Here is a 14,810-nt window from a genome sequence, read left to right on the forward strand (position 1 = left end):
TCATCCTCCACCTTGAACACAGGAAAAGGTTGCTGGGCGCCCGGCTGGGACTGGAGGAAAGATGACCCCAGTGTGGTCCACACTTCCCCCATCACCTCCCCACCACCAAGCGGCACGTTGTTCTTCCTTTCGTCCAGACTGGCTCTGTATCCATGGGAGAATTTTGTGCACCAGAAAGTAGCATGTGCTTCTGCACTCAGGCTGTAGTAATCAGAGAAATGCAAAACCTGTCTGAATACAATTAACAAGTATTCTTTGAGCATCTGCTGTGGATCAGGCTCTGTCCTAGGTAACATGGGAGCACGAGGAGCGCTCCATCTTTTCAGTCAGCTCATGGGTCAGCTGGGGCGATAAGGCATGTACACACAGGAAAAACTAATACAAATGCTTGGTCTGAATATCAGTGCAAGAGATGTCACATGGCCCTGCAGAAATGATTGCCAAATGAAGGGTGTCCGCTCCCAGAGGGAACACTGGAAGGGGCTTCTGGGATCAACTAGCCCAACCCCCTCTTGTAATAGATGGGGAAATGAAGGCTCAGAAAGGCTAAGTGATTTATTCACAGCTACAAGACATGCAAGTGACAAATCTGGGACTAGAATCCGCATGCTGGCTCCCTGTTCAGGGAGCATGAGGAGGGAGTGAGAGCTTCCTGCTGGAGTTGGGAGGAAAGTCCTCATGAGCTGAGAGTGGTCCTCTTTCCCTTTGGTGGGAATCAACAGAATCCAGAATCGGAGAGCAGTTGCAGTGTTTCTGCCCTCTGGGCGCACTGCTCTGGGCTGCAGGAGGGGCGGCTCCACCAGTGCGGTGCGTGCGTGCGTGCGTGCGTGCGTGCGTGCGTGGCCCTGGCCCGTGTGAGCCCCAGGAATGCTGTGGGAGGGAGGAGGGTGAAGGAAGGAAGTGGCTGCATCTGTTTTGTGTGCTAATGAGAGCCCATCGCCTTGCTCTGAGAGAGAGGCAGCTAACCACAGAGTACCTCCCAGGAGAGTATTAGAGATGCTCTTGCTCCAGGCCACCTTGAAGATCTGGTCCCCTGTAGTCACGCTAAAGTGAAAGGAGAGAGAATTAATTAGGGGTTTCCTCAGTGAAGTCAGCAGTCCCAACATGGAGGGAGATGTCCCAGGGAACAGGTTTATATCCCTGGAGGTAGGCTTTCTACATCCGATAATGTCTCTTTTGGTCAGGATAACCCATAGGAAACAAATGGGTTTTTAAAAATGAGCCAAATGTATGGTGTCGTGTACAGTTATCAATAATATGGCATTTCTTTGTCTAGGCTAAGCACATTTTCACTCATTCATTCATTCATTTAACCATACTGTCCTTTATTCTCTGGATATTTATTGTATAACTGAAATGCATACTGTGCTAACAGCTTTATATCCATGATACTATTAAATCCCGAAAGAGTAAGTTTTCTTATCCCCGATTTGAACATTAAAACATTGAGACTCAAAAAGGTAAAATAACTTTTCCAAGGTCAGGCAGCCAGCAAGTAGTGGATCTGGAATTTCAGTTGTAATAATGATAAAAATCATAATAATGGCCTCCTCTATGTTGATCCTGCTTAAAAGGAGATTTAAAATATCAGCTGCGTGTAATGACAGAGCTTGTACGTGGCTGTCCTAGAAGGATAAATGTTGATCAGGACAGCAGGTGTCAGCAGCTCTCGGCCCCTCTGAGGATGCTGGGTCTCCTCACGGTTTCCACGTGCGCCCGGCACCTCTGGTCTGAACCTCGTCTGATGAATAGCACCATGGTTCCTCTGCCCTTGCGGTGCCTGGGGACATAACTGGCATTGCCGTCTCCCGGAGAATCAGCCCGCAAATTCCCTATTTCTCTGACTTCAGTAATAACAAGTTCTGCTTAAGTCCTCTTCCCTCTCAAGGCAGCTGCTGAAAGAAAACCTTTAATTTGTCTGGAAATGAGAGGTTTATAGCTTGAAAACCTTGATATTAGGTAGAAATTGGATTTAAATAACTGAGATTCCAAGCTCGTGATATTAGGTTATATAGTAACTCTTAACCAACTAGAAGTGTATTGTTGGGTGAACCCCTTGGGAGCTTTGAAAATAAATTCCAGCAATCCTGCCCAGGGCAGCTCCACAGTCAGGGGCTTGTGTGGGTCTCAATTCTCATCGCCTCATTCCTGCCCAAAACAGTAAGAACTTAGAAACAAGGTAACCGCGAGATCAGAACTGACAGTTTTCTCTCCCCTGGTCACAAAAAGTGGCCTCAGAATTCCTTCCCTCCCACCAAGGGGACAGGCACAGTGACAGTTGTGACTGAGTGAATTTGACACATTGAGTTCAGAAATACCTTCTCCCCAGCTGCACCCTTGCCATGACCACTTCATCTGGGAATAAAATTATGTTTTAAAAGTGGCACTGGAGTGTAAATGGTTTCCAGTTATCCAGGGCCCTGAGTGGGTGGTTTGCCTGGTGTCCTTGAACCGGCGCAGGCCCTGAACCCGTGTTCCCTTTACCTCCCTCCCACCTGGAGCCTGTGAGAGGAATATCTAAGCCCCTTCCCCACCGAGTGGCTAGAAAGTGCGCTTAAATAAGCCACCCGGAGAAGATCTCCTCGGTGGTTTGCACAACAGGAAGGAGTGAAGAGTCCTGCCTTGTGTTTCTGTGCGGGACTGTGCCATGCAGATGTTGTCTACAAGAACAAGGGGCAGGCCTTTCCAGATGTTTGTTGAATGAATTATAGAGCACTATACTTTCCAGTTTGCTATAGGGAAATAGGGCGAGCAGGCAGCACATTGTCGGGAGGGAAGTTCTTCCTGTCCTCTCTGCCTGTGGTCCTGCCTGCTCCAGGAAGCTGCCAGAAGCCCTGGTTCTTCACACAGCCGCCTGCCCTGAGTCTGCCAATTGCATTCTCTACAGTCTCTGTGTTATAATGCCCTCCCCCTCTCCTCCCCTCCCCTCGCTTCCCCCTCCCCTCCCCTCCCCTCTCCCTCACTCACAGAGATGGAGTTTGTTTACTGTTGGTCTCCAGTGTGCAGCCATTCCCTGGCACACAGTAGGTGCTCAGTAAATATTTACTTCTATATCTTGATAATAAAGATTTTTTGATAAATAAATGAAAAAAATTACAAAACAAGAATTTTCTCCCCTGCCAGATTCCAAAGGGTTATTTTTTTTTTAGCATTAAGATTAGCAAATAATATTTCAGTATTCCCACTTGTCTTAGAATCAAGTAGGAGAAAATTAAAGTCCACATAGATCTCACCCGCTGTGCCTGTGCTGGCGGTCTCTGTGGTCTTGGAGGTCCACTCTCTTTCCTCTGAGACCCGTGACCACGGAACTGACAGCTCTGCTCCTCGGCCTTTGGCTTTCGTTGGTTTCAGCAGAGATGGAGGGTGTGAAGAGAAAGGAATGGTGGTGTTTACACTCCTGGCTGCCAGGCCACTGACATGGTCCCCTCTATCTTATCCTTTCAACTGTGTATTTCAGTTGCCTGGGATGGATATTGAGATGCTAATTAAAAGACTGTGTTTAAAAGAAAATATAGAATTCATGGGTGTGATGTCCTGAGTTGTATGTGAGAGTGTATGAGTGTACGTGAGCTCACATGTCATGGGGGTAATTTAGGATGTTTATCTTTGCATTTCAGTTAGTAACAGGGAAAAGGAGTATTTTTGTCTAAAAAGTAAAGTTGATGTACCAAGCCCCTCTCTATTCCATGCCTTTTAGGAAAGCTCTCATTGAAGGGAGTGATTTAAATGGAAAATTCCGTGAAATCATCGTTCGGGAGGACATCTCTCAGCCACGAGGCATTGCTGTCCATCCCATGGCCAAGTGAGTCCCTGTGAAGACACGGCACCTTCCTCAGAGGTTGTGGGACGGTTCTTGTCAAGATGCTAGTGTTCCAAATTTCTCATAAGACCTCAGGTGGTCAGTGGAATCAGGAACCAAGAAAATCCATGAGATATGTTCAGATTTTCAGAAATGATGTAGCCAGCATGACTTCCTCATCCTTTTAGTGTGTTTTGATTTTCTTTTCTTGTATTAAAAAATGTATTTCATTTTAAGCAAATTCAATTTCTTTTTGAAAAGAAGTGGGCTGTAATTTATTAATCAGACACATGACCATTAAACTGCTGTCTTTAAGAATCTATGTTATCGCTTTCCTGAGCAGAGGATGATATTTGGATTGTGTGGCTTATGAATTCTATTTGGAAAAATCATAGGAAGAGTTCAAATGAGAAGCCATTCCTAGGGTTACACAAGAGGAAATGGAAATCATGAAAGATTAGAAGACTCTATGTTGTTAGGTGTGAATTAGTGACAAATGTTGGTTTAGGTTTAGAGAATTAAGGAGAATAATTGGTTCCTTCCTAGTTGTTAAAAAGCAAGGATAAAAACTAACCTTATTTTACTTACGATGGAAATTTTACGATGGTCTTTTGGAAATAATATATATATCTCTAATGTTTAGTGTACATATGTATATAATATATACTGCGTAATATATTCTGATAGTAACTTTTAATTGATTTGGAACCAGCCACATGATTAAAACAGTGAGAATGTGACCATATCTAAACAAGCCAATGAGAAGATACTGAACCATATTGACCTCAAAAAATGTGCCTCAGCCCCTGATTTATGGAACTTAAAATTGACCAAGTTAACTGAGTACATTGTATAGAACTGGATACTAGATGAAAACACTCTTCTCTTTATGTTGTCGTTTCATGTGTGCGGTGAGTTTTACATATGCGGAGAAGAGAGACAGGCTGGCAGGCTTTCATTGCCTCTTGCAGCATGAAACGCTAATTTAAGAATATGCACTTGAACATACTTTTGATTGGTAATACACCACAATGTTTTAAACGAATAATTCCTTTTTTATCCAATGATCTGAGCCTTAATTCGGCATTTCCCGTCCAAGATGCTCTACATAGAAAAGATAATTTTTCGCTTTTGAAAATTATTTGTCCAATGTACAATGCTATACTTTGGCTTTCTTTCTTCCCTGGTGTACCACTCTAGTTTATCCTAAAGTGATTTACATTGATGTTTTCAATGATGAAAGAATGGAAGAATTTTTTTGTGCAGACTTTATTTGATGTATGCTTTCTTGATTAAAGGAGATTATTCTGGACTGATATGGGGATTAATCCACGAATTGAAAGTTCTTCCCTTCAAGGCACTGGCCGTCTGGTTATAGTTAGCTCTGATCTGGCCTGGCCCAGTGGAATAACGATTGATTACTTAACTGACAAGTTGTATTGGTGCGATGCCAAGAAGTCTGTGATAGAAATGGCTGATCTGGATGGTTCAAAACGCCGAAGACTTGCCCAGAACGATGTAGGTGAGGCTTTGGGATAGGCGATTTCTTCATCTTGACTGAGTGTTGATGGATGTATCACACACACACACACACACGCACGCACACAGACACTCACTGTCGTTCCCCCTGCCCCCCAGCATATAGTGAGAAAGGAATAGAGACAGACAGACTTCTCCAGGGATTTATGAGCTGTCAGGATTTCCTTAACATTGGAATATTGGATAAAAAATAGTGATGTATAATCATTTCTCTTTGCCAAGATTTCCCAAAATCAGAACAAAAATATTAAAAATTTTAAAACCTCTTTAGGAATAAGAACTTTGTTCAGCTGTTATCATTTCTTATGAAAATGTCATTTCACAACAGTGATACTATCACCTTTAGGCATTAAGGAATACCCATTCATATTCAAGGATTAATAATCAATATGGTTTTCTCACTATTAGATTTTCAGATTTTGCATGCGGTGTCATGAATTTTCATAAATGTCTTTAAAACGCTATATAGTCTATACTGTTAAAAGAGAAGTACAAATGGCTATGAGATTATATAGCAGTGGGAGATTAATTTTGACTCAGAGAATCTGAAAAGACAATATTTGAACTGGGCCATGTGATAAATAGATGGTCATAAAACAAGATCATTTGAAATAAGGCTGCAAAAATTGTTATGGTAGTACTGCCAGGATATGTTGACTGAACTTAATTCTGAATATACCTGGGAGCCATTGCATCTTCTTGAGCAGGAAATAGATCTGATAAGATGGGTGTCTCAGGGTAACTACTCAGGTAACAGTATCGATTGGGTTGGATCCAACAGTGAGCGTTGGATTGAATTTGGAGAGAAAGAAATCAGTGATGAGGCTGCAGTAGTTAATTAATTCAGTCAACAGCCTGTGAAGGCCTGAGTTAGAGTATTGCCACTTAAAAGTGGAGTGGAAGATTAGAGTATTAAAAAAGTCATCGTGAATGAATAATTGAGAGGATTTGGTAACAGATTGATATAGAAATGAGGGCCAGGGCAATGTTGAAGGTACTTTGGAGATTTAGAAAATGATTGTTTGGGAAGATGAGAAAACATGGTCTCTCTTGTCTAGGAAGAAGCTAACTAATAATCTGTATAAGATATTTATTTTGCTCATTCTCTTTGGTCGTAGACGTAATGAATTTCTAGATTTGTATTATACATTAAATAGATCAAGATAAGCATAATCGAAAAATTTACATACTTCCAAGCTTCTTTAAAAATTAAAGACATAATTCACAATAAATGATAAGCTTGTATACAATTGTCGACTTTATTCATCCATGCACTTAGATGTTTATTGAGTCATTATAGGAAGTAGAGATACAGTGGCGGGCAAAACAGTATGTTTCCTGCAAAGTCATGGAGTCTAGGAGGGGAGACATACTCTATTAAAAAAACACACTGCCCAAATAAATGTAAAATTATAGCTTTGACATATGAAGATGAAAAGGAAATTTCTAACCAGAATGTAAAGGCACCATATTCTAAACCAGAAAGCATAGCAGATATTTTGTGAATAATTTGTATTGCTACTGTAGTCTCTGACAAATGCAACTTCTTATTAAAGGGCATTATCAAAAATTTGACATGAAAATATCTAAATAACCATCCCCATCATTAGGGTGCCATCTGCTGGTATGTAAGTGGTGTCTTATCAACTACCACATCAGGATTTTTAATGTAAAGATTGAAGGAACTCATTCTTCATGTAAAATACAATTGTGGGTCTTCTATAAACAAAAAATAAGGAAGATTATGTCTAGTGTGGGGTATTTGTTTGTTGAAAAACTATAGCTAATTCTGATACATGCTACAGCCAGGATGAGCCCTGAGGACATTATGCGAAGTGAAATAAGCCCATCACAAAAGACAAATCCTGTATGAGTCTACTTATTTGGGGTGTCTAAAGTAGTCAAATTCATAGAAACGGGAAGTAGAACGGTGCTTGCCAGGGAGTAGGGAAGGGGGAAATGGGAAGTTGTTGTTTAGAGTATAGGGTTTCAGTCTAGCAAGATAAAACAGGTCTGGAAATTGGCTGCACAACAATGTGAATACACTTAACAGTACTGAAGGGTAATTCAGGTTAAGATGGTAAATTTCGTGTTATGCATTTTTTTACCACGATAAAAAAACCCGATACTATGTAAAAAGTTCTCTTGCTGCATTTATGGCTTTAATTTGGGACAAAGATCTAGAGCCCAAAATGAATCTTAGTGATCCTGGTCAGGCAGTAATGATGAGTGAAGACCCACGGTCACCAGGACAAATCATTTGAGTTTGCATCAGTAGGGGGAGACATTCATTCTAAGCCACCAAATCCATTGCTGATTTGCAAGACTGGCCTGGAGACATGATAAAAGATCCCAACTTGGGGCTCCTCAGTGTTGGCTTCTGACCACTTGAGATAGTGTATTACCAAATTTCCCAGCTTATGATGTACATCTGAAAATAATTAATTAAAAAAAATTCCCAGCTTACTAAATACTGGAATATCTCATCAGAGCAGTTCAGTGGCATGGAGAGCTGGGTTTAGTTGAGGTGGGGTCAGAAGAACCCACTTAGGGGTCAACAGGAGCCATGGAAATGGAGGCAGCAGATAATAAACAACTTTCAAAAAAACTTGGCTAAGAAGGGAAGGAAAGGGACAAAAAGACGCTAGAGAGGTCAAGGGGATGAGGAAGTCAAGCTAGGAGAGAGCTGAGGATATTAATTGGCTAAGGGAAAGAAGCTAGAAGGATGAAGAGAATGAGGATGTAAATGAAAAGAGTAATTGAGAGAACAAGGTCTCAGAGAAGGCCGGAAGGATGACACCAGGAGCACAGTCAATGGGCTAATTTTAGATGGGGGAGAGATAGGAGGGGAGCTGGGGACCCAATGCAGGGAGATGTGTTGGTCAATGTGGGAATTTGAGGAGACTGTTAGTCAATTACCTCAGATTTTTAAAGATCCTTACAAAAACCTATGGATTTAGTCTACTACTTATTACTGCCATTCAAAAGACAAGGAGCCTAAGGCAAACTGGTAGAATAACTTATTCAAATTTAGTCTATAGATAGTGACAGAATCACTGAACACAGAAACATTCCCGCCTTAGCCTCCTTCTTGGTGCTGTTATGTCAATCAGCCCACACTCTCCCACGCTCCAAATGTTGGGTGACAATGGGCTTTGCTGGGACCTCAGCCCACCAGGCGCCCATTCTGAGATGAGGTTCCCTCCTCATGTGGGTTCTCCTGGATGCAGGTGGAGGTGGTGTCTCGCACCTTTCTTGGCAGCTATACTAAAGAATTGATTTAGTGTAGGAATTGTGTGTGAATATGTTTCAAGCCTTGTCCTTTTAAAAGTATCCATGGCAAAGGCGAGATGGATGTAATGGATTGGAACTGCTTCCAGGGCACCCGTTTGCTGTGGCCGTGTTTGAGGATCACGTGTGGTTCTCTGATTGGACTGTGCCGTCAGTAATAAGGGTGAACAAGCGGACTGGCAAAAACAGGGTACGTCTCCGAGGCAGCATGCTGAAGCCCTCATCACTGGTTATAGTTCATCCATTGGCAAAACCAGGTACACTGGACGTGCTACACGGTCTTTCTTTGGCTGGAATCTGCACCTGTTTTAATTGTTTGATGGCAGGGGAGGGAGGGCGGATGCTGCAATTCCCAGTAATTTGGGCAGATGTTAAGATTTCCTGAGATTTGGATTTTGTTTCAACTAAGACAATCTGTTAATGAGTTTGGGCTTTGTCCCTCCAATCTCATCTTTTCTTGCCTTTTAGTTATCTGATCCTTTTCAAAGTCTCTTGGGTTAAAGGTGCTCAGGGCAGGGCTCCGGGTGGGGAGGAGCCATGTAGACCCCTGCAATGGAAGCTTCTCTCTACACCTGGGCCTTTCCCCTCCTCCTGAGAGGGCCAGGGAGCATCAGCAGGGAGTAAGCAGATGGAAAGGGCATCCAGTAGCTCTTCTTTCTGAGTTGCCCTTTGTCAATGTCACTAGATGAGTCGCAAAATAGGAAACACGTGGGCCCAAAGAGCTTCTTGAACAGAAGGACTGGCTATACTCCATATTGATACTCATAAGATAATAACATTCTGAGGTCTTCTTAAAATCAGTGGCTCTTTTGAAATAACTCTTGATATGGGCTCCATTTAGATACACTGAGTTTCTCTCACCTAGAACTGCACACCGTGATTTGCATCAGTGGCACCCTTGTCATCTCCGAGCCCACATGTGAATGCCCCTCTCTTCCCTCTAGGAGCAGATCCCTGCTCACATCAAAATGGAGGCTGTGAACACACCTGCAAAGAAAGGTTTGGAACCGCTCAGTGTTTGTGTCGTGAAGGTTTTATGAAAGCCCCAGATGGGAAAATGTGTCTGGCTCTGAATGGCCATCAGATATTGGCAGGTAATCATTTGGCTAAATTACCTTACCTTGGCTCAGAAACATAGTTCTACATCAAACCTATGCTTGTGCTGACTTTAGCCCATTTTAAAAGCTCTTCGCTTTTAGGGATGCCAAGTTCTTGGGTTCCCCCACCCGATGAGTTTGGGCTCCTTATTCCAGACTTGATTCAATTGACCTCCTCTAGTTCTAAAATTAATGAACAAGAGGTAATATTCCAAGTCTTAAGTTCCAATCCTCCAGCCCCCCATTTGTGGTGGAGTAGTCCATCCTTGGAAATAAATGCCAGCATTTTACCACCTTGGATAATGTTCAGAGACGTTTTCTTTTGTTTCATAGCCTCAGTTTTAGAGGTAGTCACCTCAAACCCCCATGACACATGACTATCTTAATAGGAAAAGCAAAGTCCTTTGTAATAAATAACTTGAGGATATCAGACAAGTGCAGGGATTGCAGCCTGAGCAGGCTTGTGATCCACATTTTTAAATAGTAAATGTGGCTTTGAGGCGGGGGGGGGGGGCAGAGTCCATCAAATACGAAGTGGAACCAGCTATGCCCATTCGCTTCCCTCGAATGTGCGTCCAACAACCATGGCACATTTGGAGTCCTCTCTTGATATCTTTATACCAAAGAGAACTGAAACTTTATTAAAAATGTTTTTTTAAATTCATATTTGTCTGATAGGCATGGTGTAAGTTAGGTGACAGATTGACAGCAAATAAATGGATTGATCTATCCATGGACCAGAATTGGATATTTCAGAACTTTCTGTTAATTGTTGCCTGAGGACAACAGTTCTCAGTCTTTTTGGCTTCAGGACCCCTTTACGCTCTTAAAAAGGATTGAGAACCCCAAAGAGTTTCTGTTTCTGTGGGTTATATCTATCAAGATGTATGATATTAGAAACTAAAACTAAAAAAAATTTAATATCTCTATTAAAATTACAATTAGACTCCATTATATATGAACATATTTCTATGGAAATAAATGGAATAACTCTATTTCTCAAAACAAAAAATATATAGTGAGAAGAGTGGCATTGTTTTACACATATCTTTTTAATGTCCTGCTTAATAGAGGGCTCTGGGTTCTCCTGTCTGCTTCCATGTTGAATGTGTTGCTGTGGTGAAAATCTGGAGTTGGACATGGAGTTGGAAAAGGAAGGATTATTTAATGGCCCTTCTGATGCCTTTTTTGTATATCTTCTTTTGATACTAGATCAGAGATAGACAGGTGATGGTTTCTCAGAGTTTAGTTGCAAAGTGCAATCTGAAGCCATGTCGATGAACTTTTTGTCCTCTGCTACATTACAGCCCAGTGGTGTGTTTTGTATTTTGTGGGCATGATTTTGTAGCATCGTGTTCTGGTCATTTGAAAATATTGATTGACTGAGTTATGCAGACCTTCCAAATGTCACATTAATATACATAAAATCGCCTTCATTAATTACTATCGTCAAATTCATCAGAAAAGTCTTTGAGTAATGGGATTTTGTCAAGCTCGAAGTAGTGGAAAAAATTTTCCAGAATTCTACTTTTCACTTGAAAGCTCAAATTTTGTTATTGGCAACAAGCAGTGTGTGTTATTTTCCTTGAAGTGACAGGCTCACTTCATTTTTGAGAAAATGCTTGCCAAATCCCCAAGTGTTAATGATGCAGTTTATCAGTCATTCTTTCAAGTGAAAATCATGTTCAATGAAAAGAGAGGCTGCATGAGTGCTTTGCCTGCAGGTGGCTGGCAGAGCTCCAGGGTGTGAACTGGTGGTTGTATGTGTACTTCCTGTTTCGTTACACAGAATAGTAAAGAGCCAGGTAGCCCTTGGCCAAGATTTTTAAAAATTAATAATTTTACTTGAAAATTATTTCAAGATTATTTCCAGATTTCAAGAATCATGGGTTCTTGAAAGTGGAACTGGATTGTGTGTGTGTGCAAGCGCGTGGCAGTGAGGAACATGACTACTAGAAGGGTTGGGTGCATTGCCTTAACTTGTGCCAAGACACTGCAGTTTCACCCATCATTGCTTTTAGCCCAAAATATCCATGTCTGACATGGTGGGAAAGGGCAAATAACGTCACAGTTATTAGCCTTTTATGAAAATAGTTTTGACCTTATGGACTCTATGCAACGGGATCTTAGGAATCCACGGACCACACTTAATGTTTTAGGGGATCCATTTCTCCCCTGTTCTTGGGAGTTGCATGGGTCCCATGCCTATGTTAAATTATGGCTTGTTTATGCCCTTCCACATTTCTAAATACAGGTAAAATTGCACTAAAATAAATATTGAAAGCAGCCTAGAGGAGAAGGAGTGTATATGAAAGGCAGGTTGGAGAGATCATCCCATTAACTTGTCCTTAGTAATGGCAGGCTGTGATTATGAGCTGATTACATTCATTAGCATTTTGGTATTTCACTCATTGTTTTTTCCAGGACCTAAAACAGTCGTGTCTTCCTTCGCTACTGGCTCCCTCACTCTCAACCATCAAATGCACTGAGTGAAGCTGGCAGGGTGTTGTACAGGGGGCGAGGTTTTCTAAGTCATCAAGACCCTGCCAGTTTTCCTGAATCCTCTTACTGTAAGAATGAGTCTGAACTTACAACCAACAAACAGCTGTAAATATAAGTTAAATCAAACTGTCCTTGAATTATAAAAGATAACTTAATTGTGTCTGTTGATCTTCAATAGGTAGTGAAGCAGATCTAAGTGGTCAAACAACGCCATTGGACATCTTATCCAGGAGTAGGGGGTGTGAAGATAACATTTCAGAATCTCAGCAAATGCTAGTGGCTGAAATCATGGTGTCAGGTATGACTAATGAGTTCTCCGTTACAGCTTTGTTCCAACAATTTCCATTACAATTACCTATTAGAAATTCTGAATTATCTCTCTACTTAATGTTGCCTAAATCTACACAAAACTGGTGAAACCAAACTTTGGACTGTCTTTGGTTCTCTTCTTCTGAACTGTGTGCCTGAGGAAGATGGGTCTGTATTAGCCTGGACATGAACTTGACTCCTTGAGAGTCTTTGGACTGAACCTTCTGGAAGAAATCTACCTTGGAAACAAAGGTGAAAGATAGGAAAGAGCAGATGTGAGTGTATCCCCATCCACGTCTAGTCTTTTTGGAATTTGGCTCGGCAGCTTTACGTCCAGTAGTGCAAAAAGTAGATAGTAGTTGATAAACAATTACAGTTTGGCTGCTTCAGCTGCTCCAGAAGGCCCACAAATAGCAAATGTTAGAATTTTTTCCCTCTACATTGCACGTTTATCACCAAAATGCTAAATAGTTTGTTCATTATGTGTCAACTTTAGGGAACCTAATTCTTTTATATTCTGTATTCACTCATGAGGCCAGTGGTTTTCAAACTGGGCTTAGCTGAGCCCCGGAGTTTCCGCAAACCCCACCCCGTCTGCGCTCTGCGTCTCTGCCCTTCAATCAATGCAGCTCCACTTTGAAAGCTTTTATTGATTTGTATTTCTGAGTAAGAGTTTATTTTAACAGTGTCTGTAGCTAAAAATAAGTTTGAGAACTTCACATTACACATTAGATACTCAACAAAGTGCTCATCCAACTTTTCTGGTCTACAGACTACGTTGTCAATGTCTGAGACCCTGGGGACTTCTTAGCCCTCCTTCCAAGAACATAGGGTGATTTTTGACCAAATAGAAAGAGGTAGATATTTTTAGGAATAATAATTTGTATGGAGCTTTAGAGTTTGCCAGGTAGTTTAAATATATCCTCTTATTTAATCCCTATCACAATCCATCATTTTACACATTTGAAAACTGAGACCAAGATATATTGTTAGTGACTTGACCAAAGAGTTTTGAAAATTATGACCAAATAATTAATTCTTTTCAAGAAAAGAAGTCCTGGAAAACATCGTCACATTAGAACTGTTATTAATTTAGTGACTGTTTGCCATACACTGTGCTAAGTGCTGGGGATAGCATGAGGAGCTAAATATAGCCCCAGTCCCCAAGGTCACAGTCTGATGTGGAGACAAAGAATATTATAGAATAAAACAATAGAAATAAAAATTAACTCTAGAGAGAACCTTTTCAAAGTCCCTAGGGGTCCCCCGAGGTTCATAGAGCATGTTGTGAAAGACGGATGTTTCGGGGACTCAAAGGCCGACATGAGGGGCAGCTAGTACATTAGGCGCATGGGTGGCATGGGGGAGAGATGAACTGGCCAACGACTGGAAGACACACACAACAGGCTGTGGTGGCTTCGTACGTGGAGACTGGACTTTGCCTCACGCAGAGCAGACGGAATTGATTGTCTTGGTGAAAACTACCTTATCTTTCCATACCTGAATCATGTTCTATTTTGTCTTTGCCTGTAGGGTTCTAGTTCTACCTGTGTTAGGCTAAGGGGTCTTATTTATGTTTTGTAGTGAAATTTCGTTCCAATGAAGTGTGTATGCTAAAAAGATTTTGAAAACTCAATATAAGATTTTGGGTCAATATATTCTTATTCCCCAAGGACACGCAGACTGATATGGAGCAAGCAGATCTGTGTACAACATGGAAAGAGATTCAATCACAAAAAGTTTCCTTGTCAAATTTACTAAAATTGTGAATTCTTCTAAATTCCTGAATAAAATATAAAATCCTTAACGTGGCCTGTTGGTCCCTAGATGAACTAGCCCTCCACACCTCCCCATCCTCGATTCGTGCCCTTCTACCCGCAGCTTTCCACGGCCTGCTTCACTTAGCTTGCCTTGCCTGGAGCATGCAGGTGGTGGTGTCTGTGCCCGCAGTGGTCTTTCTCATCCCTCCACGTCCCGTGTGCCCTTCCCATCTCAGCTTAACATGCTGTTGCTCAGAAAGCCTTTCCTAGCCTCCAGACCAGGTGAGGTGAAGCCGGTATCGTTTCAGGATCGTGCTCATCACACCTGGACCTCAATAATTAGTTATGCCAGGAAGCAGAGCCTTTGTCTATATTCTCCATCGCTGTGCTTTTGGCCCTCATTAGGACCTGGCAGATAGTAGGTGCTTATGAATGAATGAATTTCATTAGTTTTACTAAAGGCCCCAGAGTCTGCTCTAGTGTGGTAAGGCTCATTCTGATCCTGGCTGTCAC

The 14,810-nt window shown here is 41.7% G+C and overlaps 1 protein-coding gene across 16 annotated transcripts in view; it reads left to right on the forward strand.

Annotated features, from left to right (window-relative positions):
* Window positions 1-14,810, forward strand: part of EGF (epidermal growth factor) — an 81,176-nt gene that overhangs the window by 45,613 nt on the left and 20,753 nt on the right. For all 16 annotated transcript variants that reach the window (XR_011501835.1, XR_011501834.1, XR_011501831.1 and 13 more), the window contains 5 exons: window positions 3,698-3,802; window positions 5,098-5,321; window positions 8,719-8,886; window positions 9,574-9,723; window positions 12,407-12,526. Coding sequence is in view for 12 of the 16 variants with exons in the window: in XM_070504573.1 (XP_070360674.1) it covers window positions 3,698-3,802; window positions 5,098-5,321; window positions 8,719-8,886; window positions 9,574-9,723; window positions 12,407-12,526 (767 nt within the window). In the remaining 4 variants the exon portion in view is untranslated. The remainder of the gene's footprint in view (window positions 1-3,697; window positions 3,803-5,097; window positions 5,322-8,718; window positions 8,887-9,573; window positions 9,724-12,406; window positions 12,527-14,810) is intronic.

Source organism: Equus asinus, chromosome 3, assembly GCF_041296235.1.
Source record: "Equus asinus isolate D_3611 breed Donkey chromosome 3, EquAss-T2T_v2, whole genome shotgun sequence".
NCBI lineage: Eukaryota > Metazoa > Chordata > Mammalia > Perissodactyla > Equidae > Equus > Equus asinus.